General features: G+C 43.8%; 1 protein-coding gene across 1 annotated transcript in view; it reads left to right on the top strand.

Moving 5' to 3' along the window:
• The window catches only part of FAM13A (family with sequence similarity 13 member A), a 171,234-nt gene that overhangs the window by 2,036 nt on the left and 149,745 nt on the right, over nucleotides 1-19,453 (top strand). The window contains exons 2-4 of the mRNA XM_032223956.1: nucleotides 4,206-4,398; nucleotides 7,472-7,681; nucleotides 12,317-12,497. Of these exons, the coding sequence (XP_032079847.1) occupies nucleotides 4,206-4,398; nucleotides 7,472-7,681; nucleotides 12,317-12,497 (584 nt within the window). The remainder of the gene's footprint in view (nucleotides 1-4,205; nucleotides 4,399-7,471; nucleotides 7,682-12,316; nucleotides 12,498-19,453) is intronic.

Genomic DNA, 19,453 nt, shown 5'->3' with positions numbered 1-19,453 from the left:
GAGCGATGTCCCGCCTCCTATGACACACGGCACAGTGATTCCTATCATTGGATCACTGTACCAGAGGAGGTGGGACATCGCTATGTGGCTGCTTGCCATAACAAGGAGGAGGTGGGACATCGTTGCAGAGCGGCAGGAGGGGGAGGAAGGGGAATCGTAAGACAGCCCTGCATTACATTAGAACGTGTGGAGGGGGGATGGTGCGGTGCGCGCTGCGCGGCAAACTGACACAGAGGGAGGGGAAACTCACAGGGGCACTGGGCCATTCACGAGTGTCACCCAGCGGCATGGCCCCGCCCCTTTTTCTCCTCCATTTCGGGCAAATTTTTCACTGACTCGAGTATAAGCCGAGGCGGCTTTTTTCAGCCCAAAAAGTGGGCTGAAAAACTAGGCTTATACTCGAGTATATACAGTACTAATACTATAATCAGGAACCATTGTAATACAGGTAGTCCTCGACTTACAGCTGCAATGGAGCAACAAAAGTTCGGTTATGGCCACAAAGGCCAACAAAAGTTTGGTTGCTAAAGGGAGACATTTGTCAACTGAGTTTTGCAAAAGATTTTGCGATCTTTCTCGTTCAGGCAATCTGGCTTCATTGACTTTCTCTTGGCAGATGGTTGCAAAAGGGGATTCCGTGACCCTGGGACACTGCCACCGTCATAAATATGAGTCGGTGGCGGCCAAACATTTTAATTTTGATCACGTGACCGTGGAAATGCTGCAACTGTTTGTAAGTGTGCCGTGGTAACTTTGAGTGGTAACACTGAAAGGATCCTTGGTGCTTTCTGAGTTTGCTTGTTTTCTTGCAGATGTTACTGTCATTAGGTTGACTAGGTAACATCGTTAGTGCTCTTCAGAAAAAACAAGCAAGGTCAGAGAGCACCAAGGACCCCCTCATTTCAACCCAGAGTTTCATATATTCTCCTTTATTGATCACTTAAAGGAGCTGTTGTAAATCAAGGACTACCTGTACAGATTTATTGTAAGGGCAGAAGAGAATATTTGTAGCTCAGGGTTGAAATGAGGGGGTCCTTGGTGCTCTCTGAGCTTGGTGGTTTCCTTGAAGACATTTCACTACTGAAAAAAAGCCAACTTTCGGATGACCATGATCTGGATGACTGGGAGTCTCCATAGACCTTATGCACGGATGACGTTACCTAGTTTGGGTAATGAAACGTCTGCAAGGAACCAACCAAATTCAGAGAGCATCAAAGACCCCTTGTAGCAGTGGTCCTCAAACTTTTTAAACGGGACCAGTTCACGGTCCCTCAGACTGTTGGGGGTGGCCGACCAGCTGGGTGCGGGGGTGGCTAGGTGGTCATGTGACTGGTTGGGGGGTGGCCAATTTAACATTCCATTGAACAATGCAAACAAATTAAACTTTAATTTGTTTTGCGCCGTGTGTGTGTCTGTGTGTGTGTGTGTGTGTGCGTGTGCTTTATTTGCTTTTGTTTACATGTTGCTCTTTTGGTTGCCTTTTCTTTTTACCAGATCATTTTTTCCAGTTGTTTAGGAGTCTAGTGCTCCTCTTCAGGAAACTCAGTTTTGCAGAAATTCTCTGCCCCAAGGAGCTTGAGAAATCTCTGTCTCTCTCTCTCTTTCTTTATCTCCCTCTGTCTGTCTGTCTGTCTGTCTCTCTCTCCCTCTCTCCTTATCTATCTTCTGCAGGTGGAGAAGGTGAAAAATAGACCATTTTTGCCAGGTTTTTTGCCACTTGGGGCCCGGTTTTTCACCTCACATACACCCCATTTCCAAAAGCATTCTGCAGGCCAAAAACAGGTTAAAATGGCTCATTCTTTGCCCAATAACAGGCCAGCTTTGCCCATTTATTTGGCCTCCTGGGGTCTCTGTGCATCCTGTTTTTCACCTCACCGCCTCCAGAATGTCTCTGCAGACCAAAATTGTTGGCCTTACCTTTCAGTTCCAGCCCGCAGGGCTCACAATACGGGGGGGGGGGGGGAGGGGGGGAGGTGGATTAATGGCTCTGGTGGACTGTAGTTTGAGGATCCTTGCCTTACAGCCTCCTGGGGCAGATGTGGCCTCCCATAAACATCAGGAGAAGGTTTGCTTTGTTTGGGGGTATTATTTTTAGCTCTGGGAAATCAATTCTTGATTCAGTATTTGTTCAGTGGCGTTTGTGTCCATGCCTGGAAAACTACAGTGAAGTGAGATCTCGCCCAGTTTGTGGTGTGGTTGCTTTACCCCTGTTGGATTTTATTACTGTTTTGAAAAGTTATTTCGGTGCTAGCCTGTGGTTCAGGAATTTGCAGCATTTGATTTCACAATAATTTCACCGTTGCACAAGTGGCAGTCTGCATGTTTTCGAAGAAAAGGCCTGCGGGAAATGTAGTTGGCTCCTCTAAATAGGATTTCCCTTTATGCGAGGACTTCTGATTTGGGGATTTTACTGTTCTTTTTGCTGAGGTATAAAAAATGATTGAAATTGTCAGGTCGTTGATCTCTAAAACAAGTGCTTGCAGGCCTCCCTGCAGGAGGAAGATGCTTGAAGTAGTGATTATAAACGTGCCACTTGTTGACTGCAGAAGCACTTTTTAAACAGTCAGAAGCAGGAAAGATTTAACACCATTGGAAACACTGTTCAATCATTATAGGTGGTTCAGACATGCATATGAAGATCTGCTGTTCCCTGATAGCCTATTCCCGTGATGGCCAACCTGTGGTCACGCAAACCATCGCCCCAGCTCAGCTCTGCCTCCCACCAGCCAGCTAGTTGTCGGGTCTCTGCCGTGCATGCACGGAGTGCGGGGTGCACGTGAGAAATATGTTTGCATACGTGGTGGAGCATGTGGGGAGGTGCGTGTGTATGTGTGGGGGCCACGGCATGCGCAGGGGTCATGCACCGGGGGTGTGTGGACACATACAGTGGGGCACACACGCATGCACGGGGATCGGGTGCATGCTGGTGGGTCACGCTCACATGCATAGGGTCGAGTGCGCGCAGGGGGGTCGCACACACATTGCATTATGGGTGTGCATGCACGCGCTTCGGCATTTGGTGCTGAAAAGGTTAGCCATCACTGGCCTATTTGTTCTCAGTAGAAAGAAATGGGGGGAAGATCATTCTGCATAAAAGATATAAGGTCATCCTCGGCTTATGGCCACAATTGACCACAAAGTTTCCATTGCTAAGCAAGAAAGTGGTTAAGTGAATTTTGCTCCGTTTTTGACCTGTTTTTGCCATAGTTATTAATTGAATCACTTCCGTTGTTAAGTTAGTAACACAATTGTTACATGAATCTGGCTTCCCCATTGCTTTTGTTTCTTAGAAGGTTGCAAAAGGTGATCACATGACCTAACACTTCCTTTTCTCTTTCTTTTTTCTTTCTCTCCTTCTCTTTCTTTCTTTCTTTCTTTCTCTTTCTTTTTTCTCTCTTTTTCTTTATTTCTTCCTTCATTCCTTCCTCTCTTTCTCTTTCTTTTTTCTTTCTTTCTTTCTTTCTCTTTCATTCTTTCTCTCTTTCTTTATTCCTTCCTTCCTTCCTTTCTTTCTTTCTTTCTTTCTTTCTTTCTTTCTTTCTTTCTTTCTTTCTTTCTTTCTTTCTTTCTTTCTTTCTTTCTTTCTTTCTCTAAAGATGCATCCTCTCAGGCCTGGTCTAGAGATGTGCCAGGACTTGAACTTTGGCCTGGGCAACTCTTAATAAGACACAGAGATATGTTTTTAATTTACAAGCATGACGTTCTGCTACTGCAGACTGGCTGCAAGGATGGAAAACGCCACGCCTGTCTGCGCGCAGCTGCGTTACAAATCCACATTTCAGTGTTGTATTACCACGTTAGACTTGATCTGCCGTTGCATAATATTACTTCTTATGTTTACACTCGTTTTTTTTTTCAGAGAAACGGCGCCCATTCATTGAATGCATTTAATTTCCATTCCGCCCATAGTTTCCTCTGGTAATGCAGCTTGAAATGTTTCTAAGTTATCCACTCAGTTGCTTGGCTACGGACTCAGGCCACTCCTATTGACTCTCTTTCTCCTGTTCAACCAGGGTTTCCCGGTTTGCATCTGTGCACGATCTGTCCCAGATCGTTTTTTAGCAGATCCTGCCTGGAATCTCGAACCTTAGGGAAGCTTCTGGTGTCGATCCCTCCAATTCCCTTGGAAAGGAGTGATTTGTGAAGCCATGCCACCTCCCATCGTCACTCTGACCGGGTGTTCTCCCTTTTTGTGTCCTTTCAAGCAAAGTAACTCAGCCGTCAGGCTTAAAGAAGATGTGAAAAAGATGGCCGTCCCGCCCCCGAGCAGACAGAAGGGGTCCTGTCACCACCGGAGGTTGTTTGGCATTAGTCTTCAGGAAATGCAGCAAGAAGGGCTCAGCAAATGTGGAATCCCAACCGTGGTGTGGGATATTGTAGAATATCTGTCTTGGCACGGTAAGCTACTAGCAAGTTCTTTTAAAAAAGAAAGGAAGACTTGTTGATTTCTAAGCTAGGATTTCCCCACCGTGGGCACTTTAAGACGGGTGGACTTCAACTCGGGAGTGTCTACCTGTCTTAAAAGTGACCACAGTTGAGAAATTCTATTCTCTACAAAGCATTTTGTTTTGTTTCCACTTTTATTTCCGGTCAACTCAAGACAGCCTATTTTAAAAAACGCTCACACCTCTTTTTTTTCTTTTTGGCCCAACGACAACCCTATGAGGTAGGTTGCCTTGAAAAAGACAGATTGGTCCCACGTCAGCTGTCACCCATTTTCAGCCTGCGTGGTATTCCCTCTTCTCCGGGGGTGGAAAAGCAGAGGAAAAACATTTTATTGAGGAGGAAAAAAACATTTTAGTGGTGCCAAATGTTTCATGACTTATAAATCACAGCAAGGAGCAAAAGTTCAGTTGGTCGAGAGAAGCTTTCCCCCAAAACAAAGAAGACAACCAAAATGATGGAGGCGTGGGAGGGGCGTGGGGTGTGGTCTTTGAACCCCTTGCTTTCCAAAGAAGCTAGAATCCTTGGGACACCTTATCTTAAATCTGTGTGTCTCCACTTCAGGAACTTTACGATGTGTGGATTTCAACTTCCCAAATTCTAGCTGGAGAATTCTGTGAGTTTATATAGATATATCTTGACTTGTGGCCACAATTGAGCCCAAAAAATTACGTTGCTAAGTGAGACAGCCGTTAAGTGAGTTTTGTTCCATTTTACAACCCTTCTTGCCACAGTTGTTAAGTAAATCACTGCAGCTGTTGCTTATGAGAAGGTTGCAAGAGGTGATCACATGATCCTGGGACACTGCAACCATCATGAATGTGACTCTTTGGCCAAGCATATGAATTTTGAACACAGGGATGCTGCAATGGCCATAAGTGTGAAAAATGGTAATAAGTCATTTTTTTTCTGTGGAATGTGGAACAAGCACTAAACAAGCTGTTGTGAGTTAAGGACTGCCTTAATCTGCCTGAAAAGCTGCATGGGAAATGTTTGGAACTGCAAGTAAACACTGATTTTTGACAAAAAATAATAATGTAAATTGCAATCGTATAACTGTGGGGCACAAAAAACAGCCAAAACACAAAAAATGCAAGTAGTTTTTCCGACAGATTTCTATATTTGCAATCCTGATACATCTGGATCAGTGGTGAAATTCAAATTTTTTTACTACTACTTCTGTGGGCGTGGCAGGGGAAGGATATTGCAAAATCTCCATTCCCACCCCACTCTAGGCCCAGCCAGAGGTGGTGTTTGCCAGTTCGCCGAACTACTCAAAATTTCTGGTACCGTTTTTCCAGAATCTGCTGAATTTCACCCCTGATCTGGATGATGCCGGATTAAAGAAGACTTGAAATCAAACTTGTTCCTCTACACTATTTTCATGTTCTCCAGCAGATGTCAGACTGGCATTTCTGGTCATTCTGAGTATTTGGTTGTTGTTTTTTTCTTGATTCTGCAACATTTATCATATTTTTCAGCTTCTTACATTAATGGGGCATTGCAATCATACCCAAATGGCTGATGAAATGGAATGGAGAGATTGTAGCTCACTTAATGTGTAAATCAAGTGGGATTTGAACACTGGTTTTCGTATCTTAGAAACTGTTCTTAGCCGTGGCCTCTACTCCAGTATATTATTTAATAAACATATTATAGTTACGGAAGTTTCAAGCCATTTTCTTGGAGCTCTGAATAACAATGGCTTTGTGGATATCCCTCTCTCCTTACCTGTACAGGTAGTCCTCGACTTACAACCAAAATTTCTGTTGCTAAGCAAGAATGTTAAGTGAGTTGCTCCCAATTTTACAACATTTTCCCATGTTAAGCAAATCACTGCCGTCGTTAAGCGATTTCGGCTTCCCCCATTGACTTTGTTTGTTGGAAGCCAGCTGCGAAGATCACAGAGGGCAATCACATGACCCGAGGAAGCTTCAAATGTTAAAATAATACATTTGGGTTGCAAAGTGTTCAGATTTGGATCACGTGCCCAAACCCAGGATTCTGCATGGGTTGTAAGTGCTGATGGCCAGTCGCAAATCACTCTTTCCACTGCTGTTGTAACTTGGAATGGTCACTAAGTGAATGGCTCTAAGTCGAGGACTATCTGTAGCTCTTTTGGAGACCCAGGCCCAATGGGAAGGAAGCTACTTTCTTCGAAGGCTCATTTCCTAGCCCTGAACGTTAGTGAGAAAACTTGTATCGTGTTTCCCCGAAAATAAGACAGGGTCTTTTCTTTTGAATTAAGTCCTTGGCCTTATTTTTGGGGAGGTCTTATTATTTTTGAGGTGCAGGAGGAGGTGAGCATGGTCACCTCGTGACTGCTGGTGTGTTGCAATATTTTCAGGGAGGGCTTATTTGGGGGGAGGGCTTATTTTAGGGCATGGGCTCAAAAGCTCAATTGGGCTTATTATCCGAGGAGGTCTTATATTTGGGGAAACAGGGTAGCATTCCATTCTCACTAAGCTAATTGTCCTGTGTGCAGTTTTTCACCAATGGAGCTCTAAAAAATGCAGTTGTGTGTCCTCATTGGCCAATCTTTTAGTGCAGGGGTGGGGAATGATGGCTCCTTTATGACTTTATGTGGACTTCACAAGTCATAAAGTGGCCATCGTTCCCCACCCCCTGCTTGAGTGCTCGTTCCAACCTGCTGCTGGATGTGCAGCCTGGATCTCAAGTTTCCTTGAGACACACACACACACACACACACACCCTGCTTCCCCGAAAATAAGACCTCCCCAGATAATAAGCCCGATTGGGGTTTTGAGCGCATGTGCTAAAATAAGCTTTCCCCCCAAAATAAGCCCTCCCCAAAAATATTGCAACACAACAGGAGCCATGAGGGATCACGCTCACCGCCTCCTGCACCTCAAAAATAAAAAGACATCCCCGAAAATAAGGCCAAGCGCTTATTTCGGGGGGGGGGGGGAATAAGAACCTGTCTTATTTTCAGGGAAACAAGGTATATATAAGCGCAGGCCAGGAAATCTGCCACTGGTCTTATCTCATTTTATGTATGTAATTACAGGTCTCGAGCAGGAAGGTCTTTTCAGGGTGAATGGTAACCTGAAAACAGTGGAACAGCTGCGCACAAAGTACGAGGGTGGAGATCAAGTAGATCTCGCCGCAGAGGCTGACGTAAGCTCAGCCGCCAGTTTGCTGAAGTTATTTCTGCGGGAGCTGCCTGATCGGGTGATCCCTTCGGCCCTTTACCCCAAATTCATCCAGCTTTATCAAGGTGATGGTTTCTTATCAAACGTACATCCTTCCTGTGTGGCCTGCTACTTTTATTATTATTATTATTTTTAAATAATATATATCATTGCTTCCGACAGGATTTGGTAGGTACAATTATTTTGCAGAAATGGCGTGACGTATTCATCACCTATCATACTTCATATTCACATGAAAACAAAATTACAGGGGTGAATAAGTCTACCCTATACTTTATGCGGAACTTTAATTAAATAGAGTGATTGCTTTTGGCGCAGCTTATTTTGATTATTGCAGATTAACAAGCCTAGCAGCTCCATGGTGAAGCAGATAAATTGCATTTAGAAGACTTCAAGTGAGCTCCCTCGTATTTTTTTGTAGGCTTGAAATATCCCGTTCCCCCCTAAAAACAAGACCTATCCCAAAAATAAGCCCTAGCATGTTTTACATGTATGCCTAATATAAGCCCTACCTCCAAAATATCCCTCCTCCCCGTGCCTCATTTTGGCTGGCAGGGTGCTGCAGGAGGCGTCCATCCCATCTCCCCTCCCCCCCCCCAGCTGGCCCACGGAGGAAAGCTACAATGCTGATCTGGCCCTTGAAGAGATCCAGTTTGACACCCCTGTCCTATGCAAATGACAGACAATTGAGGCTGCAAATGGCTGCTCTCTTCAGAATCTAGAACAACTTTGCAGGGGGAAAAATGGCCTCCTTAAGTATTATTCCGGGCTGTCTCATTGCTCAGCTTTCAGCCCTGTTTGCCCCCTGTCCCCAAGTATGTTTTTTGATAAAATCAGTGTCCAACTGTTTGGACATAAGGTTTGTTTCCATAAACACTTATCACTCAACAAGACCTGGTTATGTATTGCACTACCCAAGTAATAACACTAAAGGACCATTTGCTTATGTACTGTTTACAGAAAAAGCAAGCAGTAATTTAGGAAGTGGGTTAGAGGACTTTTCCAGCATGGATTTTTAAAGGAAGTTAAATTGAAGAAATGCACAAGTCCTGGAAAATCAAATGCTCTATGCATCTCTTCTATGCAAATTCCTTTTCAGATATAGCAGGCATATTTTATTGGGTATGTGTCTTTATATATCCTTTAAAATCTAAATTCTTATCAATGGTCCTGATAGCCGGGGCACTCACACAATAGAAGGCTAACCAAATTGGAAAATGCTGAGTTAGATAGACCATTGGTCTGACTAGCAGGGTTGCTATTATGGACTTCTGCAGGAATTTCCTGCTTTGGTTTCCTTCTTCCTTTCTACTTCCAATGCAGACATAACTGCATTTTTGTTTATTTATGGCAAACGTGTGATGTGCAAACCCAGCCACTAATTTAGTACTGTAGGTAGTCCTTACGACCAAAATTGACCCCAAAATTTCTGCGGCTAAGCAAGAAAATTGTTAAGTGAGTTTTGCCCCATATTACCACCTTTCTTACCACCGTTGTTAAGTGAGTCACTGCATTTGTTAAGTTAGTAACATGGCTATTAAGTCAATTTGGCCTCTCCGATGATTTTGCTCGTCAGAAGGTCGCAAAAGGTGATCACATGATCCCGGGACACTGCAACACTGCAATAAATACATGCCAGTTGCCAAGCAACCAAATGTTAATCACAAGGGGATGCAGCAGTAGTCGTAAGTGTGAAAAATGAGTCATAAGTCACTTTTTTAGTGCCCATGTAACTTTGAACGGTCACTAAAAAAATGGTTGTAAGTCAAGAACTTATATATGGAAAGCCAAGCTAGAATAACTTTTTCAGCAAATCGGGGTTAAGAAATCTTAGTTTTAAGTGAAAAGTGGACCAGGATAATGGACTTCCATATTTTTGTAAGGTCAGATTGCCTCCTTTATTTCTTCTTCACGAAGTTTGGAAAGAAATGAGTCTTTTTCCATTGTTGGACTGATCAAGACTTAAAATAGACACCTAACATCAAAAACGTCATCAAAAAAGTACAACAAAGAATGTTCTTTCTGCGCCAACTCAAATTGCCCAAAGAACTGCAGATTCTGTTCTACAGAGGAATTATTGAGTCTGTCTTCTGCACTTCTACAACTGTCTAGTTCAGTGTTTCTCAACCTTGGTGACTTTAAATCCTGTGGACTTCAACTCCCAGAATCCCCCAGCCAGCATAGCTGGCTGGGGAATTCTGGGAATTGAAGTCCACAGGACTTAAAGTCACCAAGGTTGAGAAACACTGGTCTAGTTTGGCTCTGCAACCCAACAAGACAGACCCAGACTTCAACCGATAATTAGAACTGCAGAAAAAATAATTACTACCAACCTTCCTTCCATCGAGGACCTGTACACTGCATGAGTCAAAAAGAGGGCTGTCTACAGACCCCTCACATCCTGGACATAAATTGTTTCAACTCTTACTCTCAAAACGATGCTATAGGGCACTGCACACCAGAACAACTAGACACAAGGACAGTTTTTCCCCGAAGGCCATCACTCTGCTAAACAACTAATCCCCACAAAACTGTCAAATTATTTACTAAAACTGTATTACTCATCCTTTCTAGTACTTATCTCTTTCCACTTATGACTATAACCATGTTGCTTGTATCTTTCAATTTATATTGTTTTATTTGTCTCCTAGTATGATTTGATTGCTTATTAGTAACCTATGACTATCACTAAGCGTTGTATCTTGTGATTCTTGGCCAAGATTCCATGTGTGTCCATCCACACTTGGCCAATAACGAATTCTGTTCTATCCTATCCCATCCCATCCCATTCCATTCCATTTTAATCTTACATCCTTAAGCAAGAGCCAAATACAACTTGCAAACATGCCGGTTACTTTAAGGATACCAAGGTCAGGTTGGCACGCAATGCGGATTGTTTTATCTTCGCATAGTCAGTGTATGAGCCAAATGAGTATTTGTTTATTAAACCTGTATGCCAGGACTTTGGGAGGATTAGCATTTCATGACACAGCATTGAATGTGACCCAGACTACTGTGATTTGGTCAAACTAAGGCTTTCAAATCCTGGCTTTCTGTAATGCGTGCATCAGACCAGCGCACTTCACCATGACGATAAATTGTCTAGTGATGAACTTTGTCTAAATAATAATACAAAGACTCAATTATGAGCCCCGGGATCCAATCTCTTTCATAAGGAAGCAGGTTTCCTGGCTATCTGCCTGATTAGGAAATACTTTGGACAGCTAATTGCCTCCTACTAGCTACCCCCGCTGACTTTTCAGCTGATTTGGTATTTTCCTATTTTAACAAAGACCTTTTATAATTTTGTGGGAAACCAGCAAGATGCTAATCTCTTTCAAGGTAATAGTACTTTGTAGCCAAGGTAGCTATAAATTGGTTTATATTGAAGAAGCTGAATTCAGCAGGCCTAGCTTCACCTTTTCATTTGATTCAGTATTCTGTAGAGAAGGGGAATTAATTAATGTATTAATTTATTAAATTTATATTGCCGCCTATTCGCCCATGGAGACTCAAGGCAGCTTACATAATTTAAAACCACATTAAAAAAACAATGAAACTAATAAAAGAATCAGATAAATTAATATAATAAAATTACACACACATCCCTAGCGACAGCAAATCACACGAGTCATTGAATGGACTCCATCCCATTCTGGGTTCCCCAGGCCTGCTGGCAGAAACAGATCTTTAGAGTTAGAGTGGGGCTGTTCTAATCTCTGGCGGAATGGTGTTCCAGAGAGAGGGAGCCACAACGGAGAAGGCCTTTCTTCTGGGTCCCACCAGGTGTATCTCCCTCAGGGATGGGACCTGCAATATTTAAGGCCTGTGGACTGCAACTTCCAGAATTCTGGCTGGGGAATTCTGGAAGTTGAAGTCAACAGGTCTTCAAAATTTGCCAAGGTTGGACACCCCTGCTGTAGAACAATAGATGAGAGAGAGAGAGATGTCACAACCAACCAGTTCCCACTTTGATTCTCAACTTCCCCAGCCAAGGTTCTTTGTATGAACTTGAATTTCCTCCTTCCTCTGTTTTTGATGTGTGTTTTCCTAGCCTTCGCTTAGCATGACATTTGACCTGGCAAATTACAGCTAACTCATACAGCACAGTCATGGTTTGAAGAAAATTTGCAGTCATGGTTTGGGGCAGGAGTCAGCAACCTTAAACACTCAAAGACCCACAAAGGTCCTAACTGGAAGCGCCCTAATCTGGAGCCGACCGGAAGTCTGGTTTCCCCACCATAGAGTCTCCTAGCACGGCGTCCTTTTTCCTCTACCTATCCTAACCGAAAGCCCTATCAATTGTGGAGCTGACTGAAAACCCTCCCCTTTCCATAGTGTCTCCTCCTGGCATGCCCAGCTTCCCCATCCCTCCAAACCGGAAGCTGGTGCCAACCGGCGACAGAGAGCCACAGTAGAGGGATGAAAGAGCCACATGCGGCTCCAGAGCCACAGGTTGCTGACCTCTGGTTTAGGGACAAAATGCTAAGCAGGAACAAATTTCATGCCAAACTGCAATTGAAGTAAAACAGAAAGATGAAGTCATAGTTTAGTTAAGGGACTTCCATGAATGATAACCTTCACATTACTATCTGTTTTCTCTTTTTAAAAAAATTCAGTAGAGTTCATTTTTGCTCATTTTGTTTGATATGGACCACAGAATAAGTACAGTATATCATGTTTTCTTTCTCTCTTTACAGCCAGCCAGAGGTGTGGTCTGGAGACTAGCAGTTTAAGAGACCTTCTGAGACAGATGCCCGAGACTCACTATTGTCTCCTTAAGTACCTTTGCCATTTCCTGAAACAGGTTGCCGAGCATCATTCTGAGAACAAAATGACTGTTTCCAACCTTGCTACTGTTTTTGGACCAAACTGTTTTTGGTAAGCTCTTTCCATATTCGTATTTCCTTTCCCTAACTGAGAGAATCTCCAGTTGTAGGGCAGATCTGGTGTAGGGACCCCAGAGAATCACAGCTAGACAATGTACAAAATAGTATATTAGTGTAGAGACCATAGGGAATGGCCTTTCTCAAGAGTAGGGGTGTAAAACTCAAGGTGCTTAGATCTGGCCCACAGGGCCACCCTTGAAATGGGGTAACACAGGCCTGCGGTGCCTCTGCCAGCGGAAAAGGAGGTTGGGAGGGGTTCTCCTGGGCTCCTTTTTCGCTGGCAGAGGTTGTAGGAAGCCATCGTAGCTGAAAACGGAGCTCAGTAGCCTGTTTTCGCTGACAGAGCGCTTGGGCCATCACAGGTGCCCCTGACATGAGTGACATTGAGCTGGCCACACGCCCCCCTGGCCATGCCCACTCCACCTCCCCGAGGTCACACAACCCTGATGCGGCCCTCATTGAAATCAAGTTTGACACCCCTACTCAAGAGTAATAGCCACTACTAAGGCAGACAACTGCCAATTCTTAAGAAATGAAAACATTTCAGACCCCTTCCCTAGTCCACACCAAGATAAAGGGAGGGAGGATGGAAGCACATTCAGACTTGCAAAAGTCCGTTACAGTGATGAAATTCAAAAAAATTTACTACCGGTTCTGTGGGCGTGGTTTGGTGGGCGTGGCAGGGGAAGAATACTGCAAAATCTCCATTTCCACCCCACTCTGAAGCCAGCCAGAGGTGGTTTTTGCCGGTTCTCCCAACTACTCAAAATTTCCGCTTCAGGTTCTCCAGAACCTGTCAGAATCTGCTGAATTTCATCCCTGATCTGTTATTATAACTGTTACAATAAAAACAGCCCTGCCACTTATATGGCCTTGGTTTCTTAGTCTGGCCTACCTGATAAGGACTGACAGTTACCTAGATATTGGCCTGGTTGAGCTCACTGTGTGTCTAACAGCCATGTTTTATGTCGAAGTTTGAATGTTTGAAAGCAAGTACCTCAGAGAGGAAAATAGGATTTTAAAAAATATTTGATACAATTAAAACATCTCATTGTTTTATAAAACATTATTTCATTTCAAGGGGATCTGACCCCAAAACAGCTGTGAATGGCTTATGTTTTATAGGATTCATATCCCTTTCCTTGTCATTTGGATCAGACTTAAAATGGCTAAACATGTGCTATAAGGACATATTGCATACTAGGGTAAATTAGGCACTGGGTTTGAATCCGTTTTGATGAATAAACTGCTGCGATTTATACATTGGTTTCTTCTCCTGTGATTATATAAACACATGCTGTTTTGGCACTATATAAATCAGGCAAAATCCATTTTGACTGTACGAATGTAGTTGTAGGATATAAAAACAAGAAATCCTATGTTCCGTTGCAAAGAACAGCAATATCTATTGTGCTATTTATTCATCAGGATGCTGTCAGAAAAAATGACGGCTATTTATTTATTTGATTTTTACCCCGCTTTTAATTTTTTTGATAAGTAACTCAGGGCAGAAAACACACTTTCTTGCCCTATTTTCTCCACAACAGCCCTGTAAGGTGGGTTGGGATGAGAGAGAATGACTAGCTCAAAGTCACCCAGCCAGCTTCCATTGTTAAGGGGAACTGGAACTCCAGTCTCCTGGTTTCTAGGTTACCACCTTAACCACTAAACCAAGCTTCTTGATTTCCACTCTCTCTTTTCTGTCCTTGTCCAAAAAAAAATCAGTAGATGGAAATTTAGGATTAGGTAATTTAATTGTATTATTAACATTAATAGTCTGTTTAGTTTAAAACATTAAGGATTGGAAATTGTGGGGATTTTGAGATAAACTCCCGGGATTGATTGAATATTGTTAATACTTGGCATTATTAGTAATCCTACACATTTGGAACATTGAAGTTATGGTGGAATAATGAGTAATTCTTAAAATATTAAATAATAGTATTTAGTAGGGTGTTCTGACCCTCCTCGTTCCACACCAAAGCACACTCCGAGATATAAATTACGGCATTTAATTAACAGACAAACAGGTCCTTGGCAGCAACCCACCACAGACAAGCTTGGGCAGCAATAAACACAGATAAGGCTTGGCAGCAATCCAGCCTGCCAAGCTCATAGAAAGTTCTCCGACATTCGATTCTGTGTTGACTTCTGCAAAGAGGGGCGTGTGCACAAGTAGCTTTTTATAGTCTGGAGAGGAGCCTAATGACTACCAGCTGAGTGCAATTACCTCCTGTAATTGCCTAATTGTTCCTGACGCCTATTAGCTCTTCGATGGCGTGCATCCAGGAACAACTCACTACTGACTTCCGGCTCACTCTCCCTTGATCCTCCCCACTGGTCCAAGGCTCAGGTGCCTCCTGGTGGCCAACCAGCCTCTCTGCACCCTGCTCGGAGTCGGAAACCTGTTCAGGGTCCTCCACATCCTCCAGAGCCGACTCATAGGGCCCCTCGCTGTCGGAGTCTGGTGGCAGCTCCAACGGCAACAGTAGGGATAACAAATACAAGGCGTACAGAAATGATATTTATGTTTAAATAAATCAGTGGGAAAATGATAAAGGATTATAAAAAGATAATAGTATTGCTGAAGTTGGAAGATTAGGATTACACTTACCCATTTGTATTACTATTGTTAACATTGTTTAAAAAAGATTTGACCCAGTCAATACACTGTCCAAAAAATATGTATGGTGTGAAAAGAAAACTGCAAATAAAACATGTTTTTTTTTTAAAAAAATCAGTGGGGTTAGAATTTGTTTACTCCTTTCACAATAAAACAAGAATCTTTTCTTTGAGCTTTTTTAATGCTGCTCTTAGTAAATATGTTTGTTCCTTTTCTTTGCCGTTCTGTAATGGTGTGTTCCCTTGACCCTTGTGATTCCTTGTTTACAATCCTGCGGAATCTGAAGAAGGTTGAGCAGTGGGCAGCAATGAAAAAATCTCTCAGGGATTTTATTTGTGCCATTTGCAAATTGTTGCTCTTATTTTGATATTTTCTGGCACGAGCTTTACTCTTTTTTTAAAAAAAAAAATTGAAAGCAAAGAGAAATGTTGAAAGGATTTAACTCAGTGGTTCTCAACCTGTGGGTCATGACCCCTTTGGGGGTCAAACAACCCTTTCACAGGGGTCGCCTAAGACCATCCACCTCCACCGGCATCGCCCATGCTCAGGAGCGCGTCCTGAAGCAGGTACATGAAGAGCGCCAGGTGGCGAAGCAGCCTCCTCCCAGCTCCGGGTGCAACCCAGACGCCACCCCATACGGTCTCCACGCCAGGGAAAGGCCAAGACGCGGAAGGGGGAGAGGGACGGGTTCTTCTGGGTGGCGGATCAGCCTCAGTTCTGACGTACGTCCGAAGCAAGCATGGTCGGCAGTGCTGCCTCAGCCCAGCCACCTGCAAAGGGGCTCGAAGGCGCCTGGAGAGCAGGAGACCGGCGGGGCAGTCGGGCCACCTGCTTAAGCCGGCAGGATGGGCTCTCGCCCAGGCAGGGGCATGCCGGGATTCAAGCCGCCGTGGGCCTGGAGGCTGCCTTTGCCGACCCGCCGCCGGTCCTATCCTGTGGGCTAAACTGAGCTCAGAGACTTTTTGGCCCCCAGGAAGGGCTGGCAGGAGAGGCTGGAGGGGAGGACAGGCCCCACCCACCCATTCCTTCCGTCCCAAGGAATTCCACTCGGGAGAGAAACACAGTTCGATGTAGCTTAAGCCTCCGTTTAAAATCCCAAGAAAAGGAGGGAGGAATGGAAAGAAAGAAGAAAAGGGAGGGAGGAATGGAAAGAAGGAAGGAAGGAAGAAAAAAGAAAGAAGAAAAGGGAGGGAGGAATGGAAAGAAAGAAAGAAAAGGAGGAAGGAATGGAAAGAAAGAAGAAAAGGGAGGGAGGAATGGAAAGAAATAAAGAAGGAAAAGAAAAGGGAGGGAGGAATGGAAAGAAAGAAAGGTGAAAAGGGAGGGGAATGGAAAGGAAGAAAGAAGAAAAGGGAGGGAGGAATGGAAAGGAAAAAAGAAAAGGGAGGGAAGAATGGAAGGAAAGAACAAAAGAAGAAACGGGAGGGAGGAATGGAAAGAAAGAAAGAAAACTGGGTGGGGGGAGGAGAACAGAATGTAAAAAAAGTAAAATTAATAAAGTGAAACTCATGTAAACCATGAACTGCTGCTGGAGGCAAGGCAGGGTGGTCGTTTTATCCTGGAAAATCCCAGCCTGGCTGATCTTCTCCCAAACCAAGATTGGCAGGTTAATCACTATGCTTTAATTATGTTCAATTTGTAATAATGAAAATACATCCTGCATATCAGATATTTACATTACGATTCATAACAGTAGCAAAATTACAGTTATGAAGTAGCAACGAAAATAATTTTATGGTGGGGGGGGTCACCACAACATGAGGAATTGTATTAAATGGTCGCGGCATTGGGATGGTTGAGAACCACTGATTTAACTGGATGCCTCCCCCCCCTCTCTCCCCCCTCAATTCTTCTAAATGGAATGCTTTCAGGTAGACTATTGCAAGATTTCACATTTTGGCACTTCGTTTATTCAAAGTGTGAACAAATAACTCCGTGACGGAAGATTTGTTTTGAATAGTTTGGATTTTAGGATCCTACACAGAAAGGTTGGAGGAGAACTTGGAGAGCAGTTCCCAGTCAGGAGTAATCAATGCTGAATGTAGGTACTCATGGTGTCGTTCATTTTGATGAAGCCTCGTGCCGTTAACTATTTCTGCAGAAGACTCTGTTGAATTTGCTGTTGTTGTTTAGTTGCTAAGTCATGTCCAAATCTTTGAAGCCCCATGGACCATAGCACAGGCCTCCCACTGTCCTCAGAGCAGGAGTCACCAACTGGTAGTCCGTGGACCACTGGTGGTCTGTGAGAAAATCTTGGTAGTCCGCAGAAAAAATATTTGCATTTTTTATATTGCACTAAATCAGGGGTCCTCAAACTATGGCCCTTGGGCCGGATACATGCAATGAACATTTGTGTTGCTGCAGAGAGTCTCCCCTTTTGTCGTCTTTTTGTGGGGGTTGGAGGGGGGCAGAAATTCTGACTTGGAGTCTGCTTCAGCCTCCTGATGTAGGATTTGGGCAAAAGCTGGAGGGAAGCACCGCTGGTGGCGAAGAGCCGGAGGGCCTCGTTCCAGTGGGACTGGATCATAGCCTGGAACTGGCTGATCATCTCAGCCCGCTGAGCCTCCAGGTGCCGGTATCTGGCCTTGAAGTCCCACAGGTCTTCTCTCTGCTTAGAAAGCCTATGCTCATAGTCCTCACTGAGGTGTTTCTGCTGAGCCTCCTTCTTGATCAGATCCAATTTGAACTGAGCTGTTTTGCCAACTCTTTCTCATACTGGCTGCTTAGCTCCAACAACTGCTTCATGTTGGGGCCCTAAGGAGCCTGGGCGGGGAGGTGAGGAGTGGCTAACAAGGGGAGGGGCGAGACATGAATGACATTGAGCTGGCCATGCCCACCCAGTCACATGAACATCTAACCACACCCACCCGGTCATTAGGCAGATCATATTAGTGGTTTGCGGGATTTAAAATGATCAATTTAGTGATCCAAAAAGTTGGTGACCCCTGTCCCAGAGTTTGCCCAAATTCATGTTCATTGTGCTGATGACACTATCTCAACATCTCATCCTCCGTTGTCCCCTTCTTCTTTTACCTTCAATCTTTCCCAACATCAGGGTCTTTTCCAGTGAGTCTTCTCTCCACTTCAAGCTCAACCTAGAACTGAAAATTCTGTTACTTATTTGTTTGGTTTTATATAGACTTACACTTTTTGCAAAACTATAATTGCAGTCTGTAAACCTTCCTTTAGAAGCAGCAAGTGTTTGCTTTGAGTGTATGTAGCAAAACAATCTATTTGGGCAAATAAAATAATGAAATTATTCAGGAAAAGAAGTGGTATTTTAATGGAGTAGGTTCTAAGTATTTGGTTTTAGAAGTGATCTATTTTCAATATATTTTTATTATTTTTACATTTAAAACAATGCAATACCGCGAAGTCGAAGTGACCGTACATTCACATTATATACAGCTAGTCTCAACCATTGACAATTAGCCTACTTAATACATTATCTATCCTTCTGTCCAATCACAATATATACAGTTTGTTCCAGTCTTGTCTTACACCAATCATAAAATCCGTTCCAGACTTCAAAATATTCTGATTCCCCTTTATTTTTAAGTTCAAGGGTGAGCCTATCTGCTTCCGCACAGGCGGAAGTGATAGAAGTGATCTATTTTCATGTCAGTAATTAGAGATAATTATCGGAGCTGATTTAAGTGATGTAATGACTGCTTTTATTGCGATGGGGCAGTTAAAGGGAAGATTTGAACATTAAAGCAGTATGATTGAAAAAGAAAAGAGTGGTAGTGTCTCAGAATCTGAAATATGGGTTAAGCAATAAAATACAGTATCGGGAGGAATGTTTTTGGAGAACAGGTGATTCACAGGTTAAATTTCATGCAGAACTGAAAGCCAGCATACCTAGATTTATTTATTTATTTGTTTGTTTGTTTGTTTGTCTTGTATGCCGCCCACTCCCGGAGGACTCCGGGCGGCTCACAAAAGACAAGGGAAAGGGAGAAAACGAGACAAAAACAACATATTAAAAACAAAACCAACATTCACAATTTCCGTGGAGGTAAATGCTTCTCAGCCCCCCCCCCCCCCCCGCCTGCTGGAACAGCCAGGACTTGGTGGCTTTGCGGAAGGCCGGGAGGGTAGTAAGGGTCCGGATCTCAACAGGGAGCTCGTTCCAGAGGGCTGGAGCTGCAACAGAGAAGGCTCTCCCCCGGGGAGTCGCCAGCCGACATTGGCTGGCAGATGGAATCCGGAGGAGACCCAACCTGTACGATCTAATTGGTCTGAGAGAGGTAATTGGCAGGAGGCGATTAGATGAAAAGAAATACAGGTAGCCCTTGAGTTATGAGCTCAATTGAGCCAAAAAA

The sequence above is a fragment of the Thamnophis elegans genome, chromosome 9 (genome assembly GCF_009769535.1).
Source record: "Thamnophis elegans isolate rThaEle1 chromosome 9, rThaEle1.pri, whole genome shotgun sequence".
NCBI classification, from domain to species: Eukaryota; Metazoa; Chordata; class Lepidosauria; order Squamata; family Colubridae; genus Thamnophis; species Thamnophis elegans.
This window is presented reverse-complemented; position numbering and strand designations above follow the sequence as displayed.